The 21,150-nt window shown below is 39.7% G+C and overlaps 1 protein-coding gene across 1 annotated transcript in view; it reads right to left on the bottom strand.

The window, feature by feature from the left end:
• Window positions 1-11,270: 11,270 nt before the first annotated feature.
• Window positions 11,271-21,150, bottom strand: part of LOC109385244 (IQ domain-containing protein H-like) — a 116,156-nt gene continuing 106,276 nt past the window's right edge. The window contains exon 14 of the mRNA XM_019647301.1: window positions 11,271-11,282. Within this exon, the coding sequence (XP_019502846.1) occupies window positions 11,271-11,282 (12 nt within the window). The remainder of the gene's footprint in view (window positions 11,283-21,150) is intronic.

Raw genomic sequence — 21,150 nt, 5'->3', positions numbered from 1 at the left:
CAGGTTGAGCTGTTGTTCAGCATCTTAGCTGTGGAGGGCAGTGTCACTGGCCCTCATATGTGGGATCCGAACTGGGGCCCTCTGGCATCCCAAGCGAGTTCTTAACCATCGCGCCACTCGGCCGGCCCTCAATATTATTTTATATTAATCTCAGGTGAACAGCATAGTGGTTAGACATTTATTTAATTTAAGAAGTGATCCCCCTGACTAGTCTAGTACCCACCTAGCACTATACATAGTTATTATCATATCATTGACTATATTTCCTTTTGTAAAGTATTTACTTTACATCCCCACCTGTTACGGGTGCTCCAGGAGTGTCCTTTGTGTGGGTTGTGTGTGCCCTCCTGTAATATTTGAGCCTTGATTGCTATTGGCATGTCAGTGAGTAGGATTGACCCTCAGACTGACTGGCTGTGGGGTTGGCCATGTCCACTATTTATGGGCTGCTGTGGTAGGGGCTTACCCCACTGAGTGGGACTCACCCCAGTGGGCTCTGGTGCCTGCTGAGACCACCCTTTATGTGTGCTGACTATGGGACTAATTGGGCGGTGGTCTGCTGTAGTCTTAAGCCAGCCTCCAAGTATGTTGGTTCCGGGGCCTCTTGGAGGGATGTCTGGTGCAGGCCACATCACTCACTGTTTGTGACCAACCTGGTAGGAGCTACAAAGTGATCTGCAGTTTTTTGCTGTCTGTGCTAAAACCTGGAGGTGTGTGGGAGAGGCCAAACTGCGAACTGAGGATGTCTGCCACCAGTATCAGGCTTGGGGTAACTCTGCAAAAAGCCAGGACACCCCGAGGTCTGCTGTCACCTGACAGCTCCCTTAGGTTCAGCCCCTGATAGAGCCTCCTGCAGTATGCAAGTTGGGTGAGGCAGGGTCTCAGGGAGTCATTAAAGTGGGAAAAGTTGTGGTCACCAGATTAATGTAAATTCTGGTTTGGAACTAGTGCTGAGCCTGGAGCTACTCAGCAAAAATCTCAGAGCACACTGAAGCCAGTTGCCGCAGCCCACCTGGGCCCTGCCAGACTTTGATAGATTTCCAAGAAAGAGTGCAATGTGGGCAGGGCTGGCTGCTTGAGGAGAAAGTGACTCCGGCATTGTGGGAGTTGGGTGGAGCAGGATCCCAGCAGAGCTCACCAGACCAATCAGATTCAGATTTGGCCTGTGGGGGCGGGCTCAGCATAAGAAAGATAGCGTCCACCTACTCACTCCATGGAGAAGGAACCCACACAAGAAAAATGGTGACTGTTCTCAGGCCCTCGCTTAAAGCTACACACCTCAGTCAGCCTCCTGTATGTCTCTGACACCCCTCTGAATCACTGTTCCTCCTCTGAAACCCAAGGTGACTGCCTGCAAGTGAGTGAGTCTGTGCACAGGTCGTTTAAGAAAATGCCTGGGTTTCCCACAGCCTTCCGTCCCAACTAGATGGTTGCAATACCCACTGTTTTTCACAGGCAGATGTTGTGGGGGCTCCTCTTCTCAGTACCAGAACTCTGGGCTGAGGAGGCTGGTGTCCCTCGCTCCTCGGGGGGAACCTTTGTGGCCAAGATATCCCTCATGATTCTCAAATGCCACACAAAGGTCTGGGGCCTGTTCAGCGTCTCTGCACCTCCTACCAGTCTCGACGTGGCTTCTTCTTTATTTTTTATTTTATTTTTATTTTATTTATTTTTTATTTTTTTAGCTGAGCCATCCTGCTACCTGTTGGCAGCTCAGCGGCTGCTCAGCTCGGGCTGGACTCGAACCGCTGTTGCTCAGAGCTCAAACTCTTGAGCGAGCTCTTAACCAACTGAGCCACTCGGCCGGCCCGCTTCTTCTTTATATTTTTAGTTATAGGACTTCTGTTTGGCTAGACCTCAGATGATTCTCCTGGCTGATTGTTCTATAATTTAGTTGTAATTTTAATGTGTTCATGGAAGGAGGCGGACACAGTGTTTATCTACTCCGCCATCTTGGATCTCTCTCCTATTCTATAGTTTATAAGCAATACTCTATTGTTGAACATTTAGACCTTTCTGGTTTTCACTATTGTTGCAAGTGCTCTGTATAGTTTTTTTGACATAGGAATGTGGCTCTAGATAGTCAGCTTGAAAAACAAAACAAAACAGGAAATGAGTAGAAAGGTATTGTAAAAGGAACCTGAAAATAAAGAGTGTGTTTTTATATAATTTTGAATTTTTCAAGGATTGTAAAGTAAGTATTTTGTGTCCTCTGCTGGGAAGGAAAGTGGCATGAATCTTTAAATGAACCAAAATTTGAATTTGAAGTTAATTTTCAACTAATGGAAGGCCTGCTATGTTGTTGTCAAGTTTATGGGACCATGATTTCATCATAACATTCCTTATGAGGCAACTGTAATAAACTTGGGTGTGGCCTTTTGTTTCTGGGAGCTATAATTAGCCATCTGGTATACTTTATATAACATGTTAAGTTTAAAAAAATCTTAAAATATAGTATTTTACTCACTTTATTCTCTCTCCCCATATATACATGCACACACACATATATATGATATATATGGTGACAATTGTGGAGACAAAATGTTTACAGAATAGGATAAAAATTCTTTGGGGAAACTACCAACAAAAAGACCCCCAAATCAAAAACACTGTTTTATGAATAGATGCCAGAGCTGTATTTTCCTGCGCTATGTTTAGGGTCTTCTTATAACAAAAGACTTTTTTTTTTTTTTTTTTAACCAACAGATTTTTAAACAGCAGGGACATGCTTATTATTTACTGTTTTGGTATCTTTCCCTCATTTACATAAATACCCCAGAAACCAGCAGTTTAAAGCTAATAAAAGCCAGGGCCCTCCATCAAGTGCAATAAAGTTTCACAACCATGAGTTAGATTGTTAGAGTGAAAAATAAACCTATATATGTGGTTATCAAGGGGTTTTGGGGGAAAGCGTATAATCGCATTTCAAAGTTAGAACTTCCATTTGAAGAAGCAATGTAGTAATAATACTTAAACATTTATGTAGAACCCTTCATCTTTGAAACAGTCTCTCAACGTTGGCCAATTAATCTCTACTGCTTCCCTAAGGAGCAGGTATTACTATCTGCCATTTTTCTACTGAGAAAATTGAGGAAGATACGGCCAGCCCAAAGAGTGGGAGGTCAGGGAGACAAGTTTCTGGCCTTTATGATTCTGTGGCTCCTTGGGATATCACTCCTAATAGAATGCATCAGATTTCTGTTCCACATGATGAAATCATTAACAAAACAAAGATAGAAATAGCAGGTCAGTCTGCCTCAGGCTCTCACATACAGTTTTACCCTCTTGAGGTCACCTTTTGGAAAGAATGGAATACAGAAAAGACACAGAACAGCCACAGCACGTTTCATCTGCACTTGCAATGGATTGGACCAAACTTCTCCCAGCGAGAAATGCAAAGTCAGATGCTTCCTCCCTCCCCGCAACCTCCACCCTCACATCCTCTTGGCAACTTAATTTATAGTTTTCCAAATCAGATTTACTATGATTAGTACATTTAAAGAGTCGAACAAATTTGTTATGCGCATTAAAGCCAGAGGAACAGTAAAATAAAGCTAATGAACATTTACAATTTTGGAAGTAGAATTAATGTATGCTTGAGAAAGTCTGAAAGATAAACATTTAAATGTTAAAATACTTATTACCTTCCCCACAGGGACAGTGTTGGGAATTAATGAGATAACAGATGTAAAGTGCTTTGAGCTCTTTAGAAGAAAGGTGCCAGATGAATACAAATGATTATTAATTGTTAAAGCTTTCAGATGGTTACTAATATATTACTTATGATAAAACTCATCATTTTATACTTGAAAAGTAGGGTGCTTGCAATCGTTAGGATGATACAGTTGAAATAATGCTCCTCACACTCCTCCCAGGTCACTCTACATCTTGTTGGAAGTCTTTCTTAACCCTTCCCCAATTTCATGACCTCATACCCATTTTTTAAACAAAACCCTGGGGCATGACTTCCCATCTTCCAAACTTTCCTGCAATTTCCCATCATCAGTCCTCTACCAAAGTCTTACAGATCCATCACCACAGGAGGATTCCACTGACACCACTTTCTCTTCTGATTTCTCTGATCACATTATTGTGATGCCTCACAATGCTATCAATTGTGCAAGTTTATTTAATTAGCAGTAAGTGTGTGTAAGTTAAGCTGTCCTTCCTTACTTCAGGCAACACAAGCATTCGTTACAAAAGAGAGCAATTCCCTTGCATGATCTGGGACAAGTGATACTGAACTTTCTACTTTGCACAACATACTAGAATTTGTGGTAAAAGAGTGCAAATCCCAAATTTCTTTACAGTTAGCCTGAAACACGGGGTGAGAGACCCTCACTAAATCTCATTCTCCCCTTATGTGAAATGAAGACAGCAGTAGTACCTACCCACAGGGGTTGTTGGAAAGATGCAATAAAATAATGTATATAAAGCTTCTAGCACAGTACACACCTCGCCCACAATAAGTGTTCAGTAAAAAGTAAGTGTAAGTAGATAGTGGGAGGTAGGTAAGTAGATAGCACAGTTTAACATTAAATATCATCTATTCGGTTTCTTTAAAATCAATATAAAATGGCTGATACTTAAAGGGGGATATTTATCATCATCCAATAATGCACTCCTACGTGGTTAGTACAATTTGCTTCTCAAACCATTGCAAACATTCAATATTAAACAAGGGGTCATTTCTCATACAAAGATAGCTCTGCTGTTAATGTATGCTTGTCTTCAAAACTTTCTGAAAAATGGCACATCATTTTCAAAAAGACCTCTTATTGACAAAGATTTCAATTTCCTGTTTAGAGTAGTAAAAGCTAAGTCATTTATCTTGATTAATTTATGTTTAGGATACATTGCACACATACATATGATTTTTACCCAAACTTGCCTATGCTTCCTTTCAAATGTTCTGTAATTAAAACAGTTCACTAATTTAATCTGGTCCTCTGGCTTCTTCCACTTAATTACTTGAAGTGATTGTTTTATTATACCAATTTTCCTCCTTTCATTTTGAAGCTGTAGGTTTTTAGGTAGAGAACCTTACTCCCAATCACTTTCTAGTGGGACCTGAATCTGAATATAAGGCCTGAATTTGGAAACAGGCATTCATTCTGTGGTGTACGCTAATGATAGATGCAAAAAAGGAAAGTGCATTGTGTGAGAAACCAATCATGTGGGTTAAAAAAAAAAATAGGTACCAGAGAGTAAACTCAATTGACTATTGCCAGCAGCTTGAGGCTCAAGAGTGCTAATCACAATTCACACACAAAACTTCCCCGATAGATTTCACAGTTTTGTACTGTTAAGAGGGGATCTCACTGTGTGAAAGATCCACTGCTGTGCTGAACAAAACAGAGACAGTTTTCTTTTAAAGTCCAGAGCAGATGAGAGCCATAAGGAGACAGAGGGTTTCATTTACTCTCAGGACACGATTGTGCCAGTGAACTAATGAGTCTCTTGGACCTTATGTTGCTCTGGCTTCATTCAAGGCGAGACTCTAATGGGCATGTAGTACTTCCTATTCGTCAAGTGTCTGCACAATGGGCTCCTCATATGGATTAGAGCGATCTGGCAAGAAAAAGAGGTCATCGTTGTACCTAGCACAGGCAGGAAACCTGGCTAATGAATGTATTTCCAACTATAGCAAGACAGAAACAGACACACACACACAAATATTAATTTTATTGCAGAAACTCAGCCTGTGGCTGTAGCATAGTTAAAAAAATTATTGAAATCCCATGGGTAAAAAAAAAAGTCCCCCTCCTTTCTCAAATATACTCAAATTTTTTTAAAGATATCATTCTTTAAAACCAAGTAGGTGATTTTGCTGCTGTGACTTGCTTCTTTCAGCCTTTGTTCAAGTTGGATGCTGTATAAATATTTTTAACAATTATGAAGCAAATGCTGAGAGTTCGTGTCAGCACTACATAATTTTAACAATTTGCCCTTTAAAAGGTACTGTGGAAAGCTTGTAAAAATCCTATCTTTGTATTCAGTGGAGAACTAGGGAATACAAATGTTTGTTCAAGCTAGAGGGCTCGAGTTACACTGTATCTTAAACTGAGAGCAGATACTGCCACCTAGATAAATTCTGATGCGTTAGTGAACTAGATGTTGGTTTACCTTACTTTTTGAAAAATGAGAACAACAAACAATAGTGGCTTGGTACAATAAAAATACAATGAATGATAAAAGATCACTTTAAAAATCCATATAAATAATTTTCTTAAAAAAAAAGACATTTGTGTTTTGCCAAATAGCAATGATTAAGCCTTTATTTAATTTTTTAAATGCAGAAGACAAATTACTATTAGAAATAGGAGAAAACTTTATAAAACATTGAAAACAAAATCTCCGTTATCCTGAAGTTTATAAAGAGGTAGATGCAGAAGTGTAATCAGCAAAACTTGTAACTTTCTTGTTAGATTATTTCTTCCTGAGTTTGGGAAGAGGAAAAGATAGTTCAATGCTCTCAAGTGAAAACACAGATAGGTTTTGGTTTAATAAGTAAAATAAAATCACTTAATAAACAATTTTTTAAAAAGAGCCTTATATGATAATCTGTTCTGATACACCTCCTAGCAAACCAAGCGAACTAACTCCCCACTCCCTCTTTTATTCATAACAGTATAAGAAATGTTGTTGTTTTTTTGGCTCCAGATTAGAATCCAAAATCAGTAATGTATTGTAAGATCATTCATTTGTCAGGTTTAGAGAGGTTTTTATTATCTTTGGACTGTAGCTCTTCTTCAAATCTCATTTTGTTTTCCTCTGTTACTCCTAGAATGACTTCAATATCATTAATGGTGGTCTGTAAATGAATAATAAAAATAATATTCATTACTTAAACACCTCTTACAGCTCTTTCCCCCCAGGCCCCCCAAGCATTTGCTCTTTTTTATAATTAAGTGTAGTTTAGTTAAGTATAGTTCTACTCAAAGTGTGCTCCATCAGCCAGAACCCATCTACAAATTGTTGGTTATCAGTCTTGATAAAATGAGTCCCGAAACTGAGGGTAAGAACTTGGAAACCTTTATAGAAATTTTAATATCTATTAAATGTAATAATGAAAAAAATGGGCTTCTATTTTATATATCTTTGATTATTTTATTTTATTTTTCTAGTAACTTATTTTTGTTGTAGTTTACAAAACTATTGATCCATGATAGGTCAGAAAAAATATAACAAATAGGTCCTTCACTACAGATAATTTGAGAAGCACTGGTCTAGTCTCCCTAAAACGATGGCTAGTAGGATGATAGGAATATTTATTTTTATTGGTTTAGGGGGAAAAATGGCACCTTTCAATTTTATTTCATTTAGTTAATTTTTATTGAGGTAGAATTCACATACCATAAAACTCACCCTTATGAAGTGTACAATTCAGTGGTTTTTACTCATTAGCAGCCATTCCCTATTTCCTCCTCCCCTAGCTCCCGGCAACCACTAATCTACTTTCTGTCTCTACGATGATTTGCCCACTGTGGACATTTCATATAAATGGAATCATACAATATGTGGTCTTTTGTGTCTGGCTTTTTTCACGTAGCATATTGTTTTCAAGATTCACCAATGTTGTAGCATGAATCAGAACATCATTTACTTTTTATGGCTTAGTAATATTCCATTGTATCTATTATCTATTTTTGTATTGGTTGCTTGCACTTTAAGTATCATATCTAAGAAACCATCGCTAACCACAAGGTCATGAAGATTTACACCTGTGTATTCAATGGATGCAATATTACCCATGTAATACAATGAAATTCACCCATTTATCAGTTGATGGATATTTACATTGTTTCTGTCTTTTGGCTATTATGAATAATGCTTCTATGAACATTAATGTACAAGTTTTTTGTGTGAACATATTATTTTCAATACTCTTGGATATGTACCTAGGTGTGAAATTGCTGGGTCATATGGTAATTTTATGTTTAACTTTTTTTTTTTAAAGATTTTATTGGGGAATTGCGGGAGGGGAACAGCGTTGGAGAATCGGGGAAGGGGAACAGACAAGTTGCTGTCCTTTTGTTCTTCAGTTTAGTTGTGGAGGACATCGCTTCACTGGCCCATGTTGGTATTGTGATCATTGCTCTCTTTCCTGGCTGAGGCAGTCGGTCTCCGACCATTAGACAGCTGCTCATGGCGTCTCACGGCAGCTCACACCGGCTGCTGGCCACTCATGTTGGCTGCCAGCCACTCACGGTAGCTCATGGCAGCCCACTGCAGCCCCACTGCAGCCTATGCCATCGCTGGTGTATCACAGCAGCCCAGCTCCAGGTTGAGCTGTTGTTCACCATCTTAGCTGTAGAGGATGCAGCATATGGCCCATGTTGGGATCCGAAACAGCGGACCCGTTGCTCAGAGTTTGCACTCCCAAGCCTACTCTTAACCAACGAGCCACTCGGCCAGTCCTGTGTTTAACTTTTTGAGGAACTATGAAGCTATACACAGCAGTAACACCATTTTACATTCTTACCAGCAATAGAGGAGGGTTCCAGTTTCTCCATATCCTTGCCAACGCTTGCTATTGTCTGTCTTTTTTTATTTTTTTTTTTAGCTGAGCCATCCTGCTATCTGTTGGCAGCTCAGCGGCTGCTCAGCTTGGGCTGGACTCGAACTGCTGTTGCTCAGAGCTCAAACTCTTGAGCGAGCTCTTATCCAACTGAGCCACTCAGCCGGCCCCTATTGTCTGGTTTTTTTTATTGTAGCCTCCTTAGGTGTGAAATGGTGTCTTACTGTGGTTTTTGATTTGCATTTTCCTAAAGGCTAATGATGTTATACATTTCTTCATGTGCTTATTGGCCATCCATATATCTTCTTTGAAGAAATGTCTATTCAAATCACTTTTAAGCTGGGTTCTCTGTCTTCTGTTGTTGAGTTGCAAGAGTGGTTTATATACTGTGGACCTTAGAGTCTTATCAGACATCATTTGATTTGCAAATATTTTCTTCCATTCTGTAAGTTGTGTTTCACTTTCTTGGTAGTGCCCTTTGATATACAAAAGTTTTTAATTTTGATGAAGTCCAACTTACTATTTCTACTTTGGTTGCATACACTTAAGATATCATATCTAAGAAATCATTACTAACCACAAGGTCATGAAGATTTATACCTGTATTTTCTTCTAAGAGTTTGATAATTCTGGCACTTAAATTGAGGTGTTTGATGCATTTTTACTTAATTTTTGTATATACTGTGAAATAGAGGTGCAACTTTATACAGGGGGCTATCCTTTGTTCCAGCACCATTTGTTAAAAGGACTGTTCTTTTCCCATTGAATTGTTTTGGTACTCTTGTTGAAAATCAGTTCACTATAAATGTATGGGTTTATTTTGGACCCTCAATTGTATTCCCTTGATCTATATGTCTATTCTTATGCCCATACCACACCATGTTGATTACTGTAGCTTTGTAATAAGTTTTAAAATCAAGAAGTGTGATTCCACTAATTTTGTTCTTCTTTTTCAAGATTATTTTGACTATGACCCTTCATTTCCCTGTGAATGTTAGGATAATTTTGTACATTTCTGCAATAAAGCCAGCTGGGATTTTGATTGGAATTGCATTAAATCTGTAGATCAATTCGGGGAGCATTGCCATCTTAACAATATTAAGTCTTTTACTCCATGACCATAGAATATCTTTCCATTTATTTGGGTCTTCTTTCTTTTATGATGTTTTGTAGGTTTCAGTGGACAGATCTTGTACTTCTGTTAAATTTATTCCTAAGTATTTTATTATTTTTGATGCTATTGTAAAGGATTAAAAAATATTTTAAATTTTCAGATGTTCATTGCTAGTGTATAAAAATACAATTGATTTTTGTATATATTGATCTTGGGTCCTACAATCTTGCTGATCTTGTTTATTAGTTCTAATAGATTGTTTCTGGGTTCTTTAGGATTTTCTATATATAAGATTATGTCATCTGTGATTAGAGATAGTTTTATTTTTTCTTTCCAATCTGGTTTGGATGACTTTTATTTCTTTTTTTGCCTAATTGCCTTGGGCAGAACCTCTAGTACAATGATGAATTATTAGGTATATTTTGACAGACTATACTGATCATGTGCAGATAGGCTCAGAAGTTTGCACATAGCAGTAATAGGTGAAACAATGCTAGCTGGCAGGAACTTAGGATATAAATGATAACATAGATCCTTTAGGACCAGTATAAGTTGAGGTAACACTGGGCCTATTTTTTATTGAATCTTCTCAATCATGTGGGAAAAGCAGGGGTCAATCTTGCAACTCATAAAAATCACATTGCATTATTATCATTATTACTATTACTAGAGGGACCAGGCCCTAGCTCAAGGAAAAAAACTTATTTAAAAATTGTATTTATATCAAGGTTTTGTTGCGCTTTCCATTTAAGACAAAAATGACAGGAGGTTTCTGATTGAGTCGTTTGAGTGACTTTACCCATTCAAACATGATGAAGGCTCAGGCTTGGAATTGGATGCAAACCTTGGTGATCAGTACCAAATCCAGTTCCTCTCTGTATATTTGTTATTTTAAAAACTCTCAGACAAATCCTGCTCCTGTTTTCTAGAGTTTGGAGACAGCTAGTCAATTACACATGACTGGATTGCCTGACCAGCATTTTAAAAGGCCATTTGGAAGTTTTAAAAGTTAGTGATGAAACATCTGCCCTACTATGGAGAAACAGTGTGGAGCAAATGGCTCACATATGTGCTGAGTTTTTTTTCTTTTTTATCAGTTTCTCCCTAAACACATTGTCCTCCCTGGTCTCAGAACTTCTCTGGCTCTAGAAACTTGGGCTTGCTAGGAATTCCTAGACAGACATTGAAATATAGGTAGATGATATTCAGGATATTTGGTTGTGCCAGTCTCTCTTTTGGCTCCATTGTGACATTTCAATGTCCCCTCCAACACCAGTAAGCCCTATTGTATTGTAAGCTTGGGTTTGGGGATGGTAGCAACTTAAAACAAGTCTACTGTATTTCAAAGAAAAAGTTTCAAACTATTAAATTTAACTAACGGGTTCAGTGGGAACCTTACAATATTGACCTTGCACGTTGTAAAAATGTACTGCTTACAATAAAAAAAAATGGTTTAGCACTTGTTTACAATACAGAATGAGGTATTTTCAGCACTTGTATAGAAATTAACCAGGATCGTTAGTTAATTAACACCTCACCTTAAAATTGGTCTCGCCTTGCATATTAGGTGCTGATATTTCTTGATGGATGATGAAGAGATTGCGAGCAAAGGTCATGAGGACCCCCTGGAGATCCTCACCGATTGTTCTGTTAATGATATCCAAACAAATGAGTTTACCACCGGTTCCCCTCACATGCTTAAAAACAATCACCCTCTCATTTGTGCCTGTCTGGTGATGGAATTTAATGAGTATTTTCAATCTCACAAGGTGGTAATCTTCAGGGAGATATGAACGATGAGGCTTCATTTTAACTTGTCAACAAAAAGGATTTGTGCGATAAATATTTTTTATTAATCAACTTAACAGGATATAGGAATAGGTTCAGTTATTCCTAGCAAAAGGCTACCACTGAGCTAGGGCAGTAGTATTAGCTCATTTAAAAAAATGGTTTAAGTTAGTTTAAGAGAATTGTTGCTAAGTGTAATTCATGCCTAACAATTTCCTTGTCCATAGAGACACCTGCCCCTCAGTACTATTTTCTGTTTCATGTATTCAAGGGATTCCTGCTACGTATGAGTGCAACCCACCCACATTCAGAGTAGAATGTGCCCCATTCATGGACAGCCATCTTTATAAAGCTGAACACACACTTGAAGAATATTTCAGAGATGACTTGCAAACCATCCTATAGAATTGTACTGTGGTCAGTGAACATTCCCAAACAACTAGATCATTGCAAGTTTTAATTTAGAAACAAAACTCCAGGGTATTTTTTTCTAGCTATTTTTCAAACTTTGTTTATCAAAGGAAAAGAATAGATTAAATGAACAGATTCATTTTTTAAAAAAATTGTTCTGTCCTGAAGGGTCGAACCTGAACAGCTAGCTGCCCCGTAAGGCAGCTGTGAAAAACTTTGAGATTACTTCTTTCCTAGTGTTACCTGTAAAATAAGTCACCTTAGAGTCTAAGGCTTAGACCTTTTGGAATGGCTGACTTCCAATCTGATTGGGCTTTCCCTTGGGTCAGGGTGGGAGTAGAAAGTTTCCCAGACCCCAAGACAGGAGACCAGGGCCCTTTGTCCTGCCACTGACTTTGTGACTTTGGGGGAAGTTACTTAACCTCTCTGGGTCTTCATTTCTTTATTTCTGAAATGAAGGAATTGGACTAGTTCAGTGCTTCTAAACTTTTTGAGTTACATTTCTCAAATCCAAGGACTGCCCACCCCCACCCCTTATAGCTACTGAACATTAGTATCTTTCCTTTTAAGAGAATAAATAATAGCCAAAGGCAACTTCAGAGTCAATCATTTAAAGAAGGGATTTGTATTTTATAGCCACAGAGTTGGAATGTATCAGACCCTGGATGCTTCTAAAACAGCAGACTCCTGTGCTCTACCCCAGATCAACAAAATCAGAAGCTTTGGGTTTGGGATCCAGAACTGTGTAGTTTCACCAAGCCCCGTCCCCTCCCCTGGTGATTCTTATATATACTAAAGATCATGGGTGTGTGTGCATGTGTGTGTATGATGCAGGGGTCCACATGTAGATTCATGTCCCTTTCGCCATCCCTCATCAGCCTGCAGGGATTCATGGTTCCCAGGTTAAGCACCAAGAGGCTGGATGGATTTTACAGCGCCTTCCCTATTATAGGGTTGTTGGAAAAGTTATGATACATTTTTGCAAGGAAAAACGTAGAAAAAATACATCATGACTTTTCCGACAGCCCAATAATTAATTCATTTCTAGAATTTTCTTCCCTTTCCTTTCCCTTTAATTTCTCCTCAAAATCTACTATTCCAAGAAATACCCCATTATAAATGGAGTTGACATGAAGTTATCCTGGCAAAGCTAAACCACAAAATTCTGATCTTTAAGGGAATCCTACCTCAGACCCTACCTTTCCTAAAGAGGGCCCAATTAACATTCACCCAATGTGACCTGATTGCAATGAAGCCAAAGCAAGCCCAGCCACCTCATGAAAAGCCTCTCCTTAAAACTCCAGAGAACATTAGGCAACACAAAGGAAAAAAAAGCTTATATCTGCTCATCTTTTCTCTTTCAATAAGAGTTATATAAAATGAGGACTATCTCCTGGCCATTGTCCATTAAATGACCTATTCTCAACTTCCATGTTCACACCTTAGTACAATTTCTGATATACTAGTTGCAATTCCACCCTCTTACCTTCTACTCAAGAAAACACAACTAGGTGCAAGTGAGATTTCAGGGATAATTTTGAATCCTATCTAATGTTCAGAAACAGCAAATTACCAAACTCGGTACAAACTTGCACAAGTCATGATGTACCTTACATCAGGCTGAGAATCTCTCTATTCCATTTAAGGGCTCCCTACACAAGGAGACCACACAATATAGTCATTGTTGGTGAAAAGAACACTCGTTTCAGGATCAGGAGACACAACCTACTGTGTGACCCTGGCAAATCACATCCTTTCTCTAAGCCTCAGTTTCCCTCTACACTTTGAGGGGCAATTAAGCCCACAATCCTTCCTTGCTCTAACGGTCTCTAGTTCTATGACTGCAGTAAGGGATGAGAATAAGATGGGACAGCAAACCGTAGACAGGCTCTCGAGAGTCTTTCAGGAGGCACATGTCAACAGTGCCCTCTCTGTGAGATGTATGAGTAGCAAAAATCATTTGGAAGGTACACCAATAGGACTATTTCTAGCACCAAAGCTAGTCTGCAGTCAAGACATCCTTGTCTGAAATCTCAGGTGCAGATGTAGGCACAGCTGGGCAGATTCCCCTTGGTCTAACTATTCATTCTGTAGGTTTCAGCATCAAGTCAGTCTTGCTGCTCAGTTTGATGATTGAGGGTTTCCTTTTTCACAAACCAGTCTCTTCTTCTATCTCCTAAATTCTGTGATGGGTTTCCTCTTGCCTGAGTCCTCTATACCCTGGTACCCACCTAGATAAAGTTTCCCGGGGGCCCATACTTCAGGAACGCTGCCTCTACCCTGTTAACACTATCCTTGTCTTATTCCATCAATTCTAGGGCACAAGTCCTGCTTCTGCTGGGCCATGTCACCTGCAAATGGGCTCCCTTCAGGCCGTCTCCTTGCCAAGCTGAGTCTCTAAAAACAGCCTCTTTTTTGAGCTCCGATGATTGTGCTCCCTCCACCTGGTCCTCAGGTTGTCCTTTTACTCTTTGTAGTTGCAGCTTTCCTGATGCTACAACCTGCTTGCTTCTTGGGGTGACTTCTAAGCAGCTGACCCCTCCCCCCCTGGTGTTTTGCTTGCCTGGTGCTCTTCTCCCCTCTTGAAGGGCACCCGCCCCTCCCAGCCTTGTACCCCATGCCTCAGGGTTTGTCTAGTTCCAGCACCAGCCCCACTCGCCCTTCGCAGTGTACCTGTCATGCCTGGCAGTGCTGGGAAGGTGAAGTTCACATCTCTCTTCTGATCTCTAGTTCTTGTACTTAACTAACCCATTGTCTGAATTCCTGAGCTCAGAAATGTACTTGGACCTTGAACCTCACCTGCTGAATTAGAGTCATAACTCTGGAAAATACAAATTTCTTATTCCCCAGCTTGCCAACTTCAAATCCAGTTGACTGCTTGGTTCTCCCAGTCCTAGTGACTGCCTGGTGGTCTATGTCCGGCCACAGCCCTGGCATCAAAGTGACAAGTTTGGAGGGAGTAGACCAGGAAATACCTCACCTCTGGTGTCCTGGGTACTGGTAAGCTGCCGCTCCCCTCTCCTGGCTTATCAGCAGTTGACTTGCTAAATCATAGTTACTTGTTTACTTATTTACTGAGTGTCCTTCCCACCACCATGTCAGCTCCATGAGGGCAGGGACTTGTCATCTGGCTCATTGCTGTACTCATATGCCCAACGCCTAGAAGTGTGCCTGGCACAGTTGGCTAAATGCTTGTGGATTTCTTCATAGGTAAGGGTAGGGCAGGGAGGGGAGCAGAAGGATAGAATATCACTGGGAAGCAAAGGGCAGCTTCTTTCCTGCACATGTGCAGAGGGGTCTGTGGCTCCATTATCATCCTGGACGTGAATATCTGGGTGGATAAGATGAATGTGTGCTTGTTGGGGTGTTATGGATTGAAGTCTCATTTCTGTTGCTATCATGGCAGTATAACAAAAGGGTGGGGAAGAGACCCTAAAATGAATAGTGAAGGGACTCTTTTAATGTGACCCAGTAAATCTTGCATGTTTAGAGGGACCTTGGGGAAAGGTTGGGGCCTGAGGGGAGGACTCCAGCAGCCAGCTTGCTCTCCTCCCTGGTGATCGGAAGCATTTAAGACTGTAAGCACTAGATTAAATTGTAGCCACATTCTAGTTCCAAAGGGGGAAGAAACCAAAACATCTCATAAATTCAAAGGAATCGATGAGGGTGAATATCACTGCACTGATTATGGTCTGCTATAACTGATGATGCTTTGGTAAAACAAAGGACTGTACTTTGCACAGGGAGTTGAGACCTGAACGGTGTGCATCTTTGCCTATTTTCATGCATACCTCTTGGGACCAGTGTCTATGACACTGAGCAACTGGGGAGAAACAGAAGCTGTACAGGAACATTTATGTTTAATAGAGGAATTGGCTCTTACTTGGTCAGTTTTTATGAGGTCTTACTGTGTGTGTATGTTTTAATATGAGGCCATGATATCTATGCTGCTGTTAATGTTATAAGGAAGAGAGATATAGGGCAGAAACCCTTTCTCAATAAATTAGGATGACTTAAAGGCACCAGATAACCATATTCCAAGATATGAAATAAGACACAATTCAAGATGATGGCTCTGAAGTTCTGAGTCTTAGAAGAGGAGACAACTTTGCTCACTCTCCAAAACACCCTGGAGAGAAATCTGCAGGAACTAGGGAAGCATTGAGAAGCCTCCTGAGCGGGACTCTTCTCAGCAGACATGTATCTTGAGAAGACGGCATCAGGGCCAAAACTGGGTCTGAGGAGGGGCTACGCACCCTGTCTTTTTGGGGAACACCTTGTCAAAGTCACCAGGACACTTTTCTAAGCATGCCAGCATGACACCTGCCCTCCCCCGCCTCCCCCCCCCCACCAGTGATGACATCCAAGCCGGTTCATTGTCAGTCAGATTTCTTGTGCCTTGTATGTGTGTGTGAGTGTACTATGTTGTCGAAACCGCCTCTTACTCATCAATTTGAATAATTAATCAATTACATTTATGAACCCCCACTGGCACATCTAAAGTCATTTTATGAAATACTTGAAGATCTAAATAAAATAAGGTAGGCTTCCGATAAGTCAGCATGCTGGTTAAAATGTATGAGAAGCATCATTCTTGTTAGTTGTTAGAGCCTATTTTCTCAGCTTATTACGTCTCATAGACACACTTTATACTCACAGCATTCCCAACCTGTCTCTCTTCAGGTGTTCATATAATATAAAAACAGTTCCTTGTCTGTCCTATAAAATTGTAATGGGGAGAAAAAAAATAGCACATTATGTTGGAAGCAAAGTAAAGAAAACGTACCGTGCTAAAGACTGCTCAGGCTGATGTGGATTGAAATCTAGAGCTACGTGCGAATAGTGTGAGAAGCACATTTGGAAAGCTGTCTCCAGAATATGGAGTAAATATGTTCTAGGACAGGGTTGTTTTTTTTTTAAATTGTGATATAATTTACATGTAACACGGTGTAAGTTTAAGGTATACAACATGTTGATTTGATATATTTACGTATTACAATATGATGACCACCGTGGCTTTTGCCATGATCTCTATCACATCACATAGTGACTACATTTTTGTGGTGAGAACACTTAAGATCTAGTCTTTTAGCAGTTTTGAAGTTTATAATCCAGTGTTGTTGACTATATTCATGATGACTATATTCTATGGGTTTGGCTTTTTAGATTCCACATGTAAGTAATATCATCTATTTGTCTTTATCTGGCTTATCCTGTTTAGCATCATGTGCTCAAGGTCCATCCATGTTGTCGCAAATGGCACGGTTTCCTTCTTTCTCATGGCTGAATAACATTCCATTGTATGTATATGTATTAATATAACTCATCTTCCTTATCTATTCATCCTTCATTGGACACCTAGCTTGTTTCCATATCTTGGCTATTTTGAATAATGCTGCAATGAACATGGGGGTACACCTATCTCTTTGAGATGGTGATTTTGTTTCCTTTGGACTCATACCCAGAAGTGGAATTGCTGGATCATATGGTAGTTGTATTTTTAATTTTTTGAGGAACCTCCATGCTGTTTGCCACAGTGGCTGCACCAATTTACAATCCCACCAACAGTGAGCGAGTTTCCTTTTTCTCCATATCCTTGCCAACACGTGTTACCCTTTGGCTAGTAGAACAAGGTGTTCTTTGAAGTCAGATCCTCAAAATACCTGTGTCTGAATCATCTAGTGTGCTTGTTAAAAGGCATTTTCATGGGCATCATCCAAGCTCAGGATCTTTGGGAGGGAATCTGCCTTTTCAACTCCTAGGTGATTCTCATGCACATCAAAATTTAAAAACCACTGTTCTAAGAGCAATTGGTAAACAAATATAGAGAAGCAATTTGTTGTGTGGAAAATAATTTATATTGTACTTCAATGGAAAACTGTAGGTTGTGTATGGATACACTATTTTCTTGATCCTATGGGAAATATTTTACAACTCTGTAAGTTGTAAGTGACTGAGAGACAAGCAAATTCTGTCCAGCCTGGTAGAGGTTCAGTTGATTTTCCTCTTCTGCTCCCCAGTGGTAAAACCAGTTTTGTGTCCATTTGCATACTCATTTCAAAATCCCTGATATAAAGATGTCTGATTATTTTTTTGGATCCTTTTTGGTACTGGTTATAACATCTGCCTAATTCTTCTCTGTTAAATAAAATCTTTATCATGTGTTTAATTTTGTATCTGTGTGAGAGGCATGATTTTATTTATTTTTGAAAATTATCTTTTAACAGTTTTCTCCAAATAAATAAGAGTTAGCATTGGAGTTGTACAATAGTGGAATGGCTGCCCCATGAAGATGGGAACTTCTCACCTCTGGAAATACAAAAAGAAAATGACATTTTAGGGATTTGGTGACATGCTAGAAATTGTGACTGCCCGCTAATCCTCCTTTTATCAGGAAACCTGGGCATTGGCACAGATGTTGGACTGGAATAGTGGCTGCCAATGCTGTCTGCACATTAGAATAATCTGAGTAATTTAAAATATATAGTGCCTGGGCTCTACCTCCAGAAAGATTGATTCATATAGTTGGCCTGGAGTAGGCCCTGGGTACAGTATCATGCTGAGCCAGATTGGAACCTGAGGCAAAGGAAAAAATTAGTACGTTTTCATACAAAATTTGGATATTTTGTTCGTCATGGATTTTCTACATTGGTTTTTATTTTTAACACATTGCATTCCAATATTATTTATTTTTTTCACTAACAGGTGTATATGTGTGTGCTCCCTTGAATTCTGTGCTCTGGGTAAGTGCCTCACTTGCCTCACCATAATCCCAGCACAGCCTGGGCATCCACACTTTGCAAAGCTCCTCACTCAGGTCACTCTAATGGGTGGCCAGGGTTGAGAACCCCTGATTAGTTGATCTGTAAGATGTGTTACATTCTTTACTGTGCTGTCCAACATGGTAGCCGCTAGCCACATGGAACTATGGACAACTTGAAATATCAGTAGTTGAAACTGAAAATTGAGTTTTCAAAGACTTAGTACAAAAAAAGTAAATTATCTCAATAACTTTATACTAATTACATGTTGAAATGATAATATTAATTTTCTGTTTGGGGAGCACCCTTTTCTCGATACTAATTTCTGAATCAATCAGTAGGCTAAGTTATGCTGCAGTAATTAAAACAAACCAAACAATTCTTAGTTGTTTATAACAACCAACATGTGGTTCATGCTTATGCCCTATTTCCCATGTGGGTTGGCATGGGTCTCTGTCACTGTTGGTACACTCAGCGACCTAGGCTGAAGGCGGCTGCATCTCCATGTGCTCCCATGATTTCCAAGGCTGGAAAAGGATATGGCCACTCAGGAAGTGGCTCTTAAAGGTTTTGACACAGAAAGGGCATATATCATTTCTGTTCCTATTTCACTGGCCAGACCAAGTTACTTGGTCTGCCTGGCTTCAGGGAGACGCCGAATATAATTTTGTTATGTGCCTGGAAGGGGAAGAATCGGAATATGTTGAACAGCACTACTGATTGCCAGCATGCCAATATCCTGGCCTGAGGAGATGATTGCTGGCGGTTGTGGAGCTATTTAGGACCATGGCACACTGCCTATGTGTGTGCAAGACCAGCCCTGCCCCACACTGTCACAGGCAGTAAACATGACACTTTCCTCCATATGGCTTTCATTGCAACTTCATTTCATTAGGAAATCAGTGGGGGTATTTTGTAGCATTACAGAAATACCAGGAATGAGACCCACCAAGTTGGTTACAAGCTCAGCAACGCTTCCTTCCAATATTTAGCAAGGAAAAATAAACTCATAGGGTGATCTCATTTCCCTTTTCGTTTTTCCCCGAGATGTTGGACAAGAAACATCATTTGAAATTCTGCAGTAATAATGGGAAGAAAAACATAATGTTGAGAATAATGACTTTTAAGGACTCTCCTTTTGGTAGCATTGACAATGATGTATTGTTAATGTTGCCTCTTTTTCTGGAAAGAACACCCACTTTAAATTTGACCAAGAATGGGAGCAGGTAGCAGAGGTGACACTGATCTTCTTTTTAGACGCAGTATAACTCAAGGAGGCAATAAAAGTTTAGAGAAGTTAATTATTAAGCATAGCTTTTTATTTCTGTTGCAAGGTAGAGATAGTCTTGGGGGCTATGGACAAGTTTGTGTTTCTTTAGCTGAGGAATACATTAGGGTACCTAGGTGGAATATTTTATTTGAAATGCTTCCCAGGATTCTTGGATTGGGTTGGTAATAATATTTTAGAATATACATGGCCCTCGGGGAAGAAAAGGTGCATAGGGGACAGCTTGGTGTAAGAGAAAGAATCATGTTTGACTTTATGGACAATTATGGATTCAAATGTCAGTTCCACAGAACGCCTGGCTGTGTGATCTTCGGAAGTACTTAAACTCTTTGAGCCTAATTTCCTCAGTGTGATATGGTAGAAATAATAGCTCTTTACAGGAGAGATAAGATTAAAGAGATAATGAAGTAATAGGGCTTAGCTCAGTGCTAGTGTATAATAGGTGCCCTGTAAATGCTGGTTCATCACCTGCCTCTCTGAGACAGGCAATTAAGAGAATCAGTGCACAGCTCTGACCAGGGATGGACCCCAGGGTCTGAAAACATGAGAACCCATCTCTGGAAAACCAGAGCAAGGATATTGTTGAAGAATTTCCAAATTTTCCAAGTAGTCACACGACTCCTTTCTCTCACCTCAGGTTTTCAGGACTCCGTTTCTTCTTCTATCTTTCTTTCTTCTTGTACTTCTATTTGTTATTTGCTCTTTTTCTTTCTGTTTATCCCCTCCTCCTCATTTTAAAAAATGGATTCTTCTAGTCTCTGGATTTTACCCTCTCTTTTCTTCTGTTATCTTATTCTTTTCCGTATCGTTCTATCACTCCATTTGCCCCCAATCCATATTTCTCTTTCTCTCCCATTTCATCTCTCAGCCTTTACAAGTTGTTCAGCCCAGGTGACCTGGAGGCGGAGTTGCATCTTCAGCGCTTCTCTGCCCCTTTCTGTAGTTCTCCTCACCCTCAACGGAATTCCTCTTCTGACCCATCCACTCTTTCCCCTGGGCCATGGCAGCCTATTTCTGGCTCTCAGATTTGTTCTTGGAAATAAATCTGATCAACTCAGAACCATGAAGGTATAAGTAACATAAAATTTGGTGCTTTACTTTTCCCAGGAATACTAGAACTTCAATCAAGTCGAAAACCTTTAGCCAAAGAAATAAATCTCTAGTAATAATTTCAGGCAATAGGACGTGTTATGGAGCACGTTTTCTTTTAGGCAGGAGACATTCCCTGCCACATATCCCTATTCATAGAGCTTGTTCTGCTTTGATA

Source organism: Hipposideros armiger, unplaced genomic scaffold, assembly GCF_001890085.2.
Source record: "Hipposideros armiger isolate ML-2016 unplaced genomic scaffold, ASM189008v1 scaffold_110, whole genome shotgun sequence".
Classification (NCBI taxonomy): domain Eukaryota; kingdom Metazoa; phylum Chordata; class Mammalia; order Chiroptera; family Hipposideridae; genus Hipposideros; species Hipposideros armiger.
This window is presented reverse-complemented; position numbering and strand designations above follow the sequence as displayed.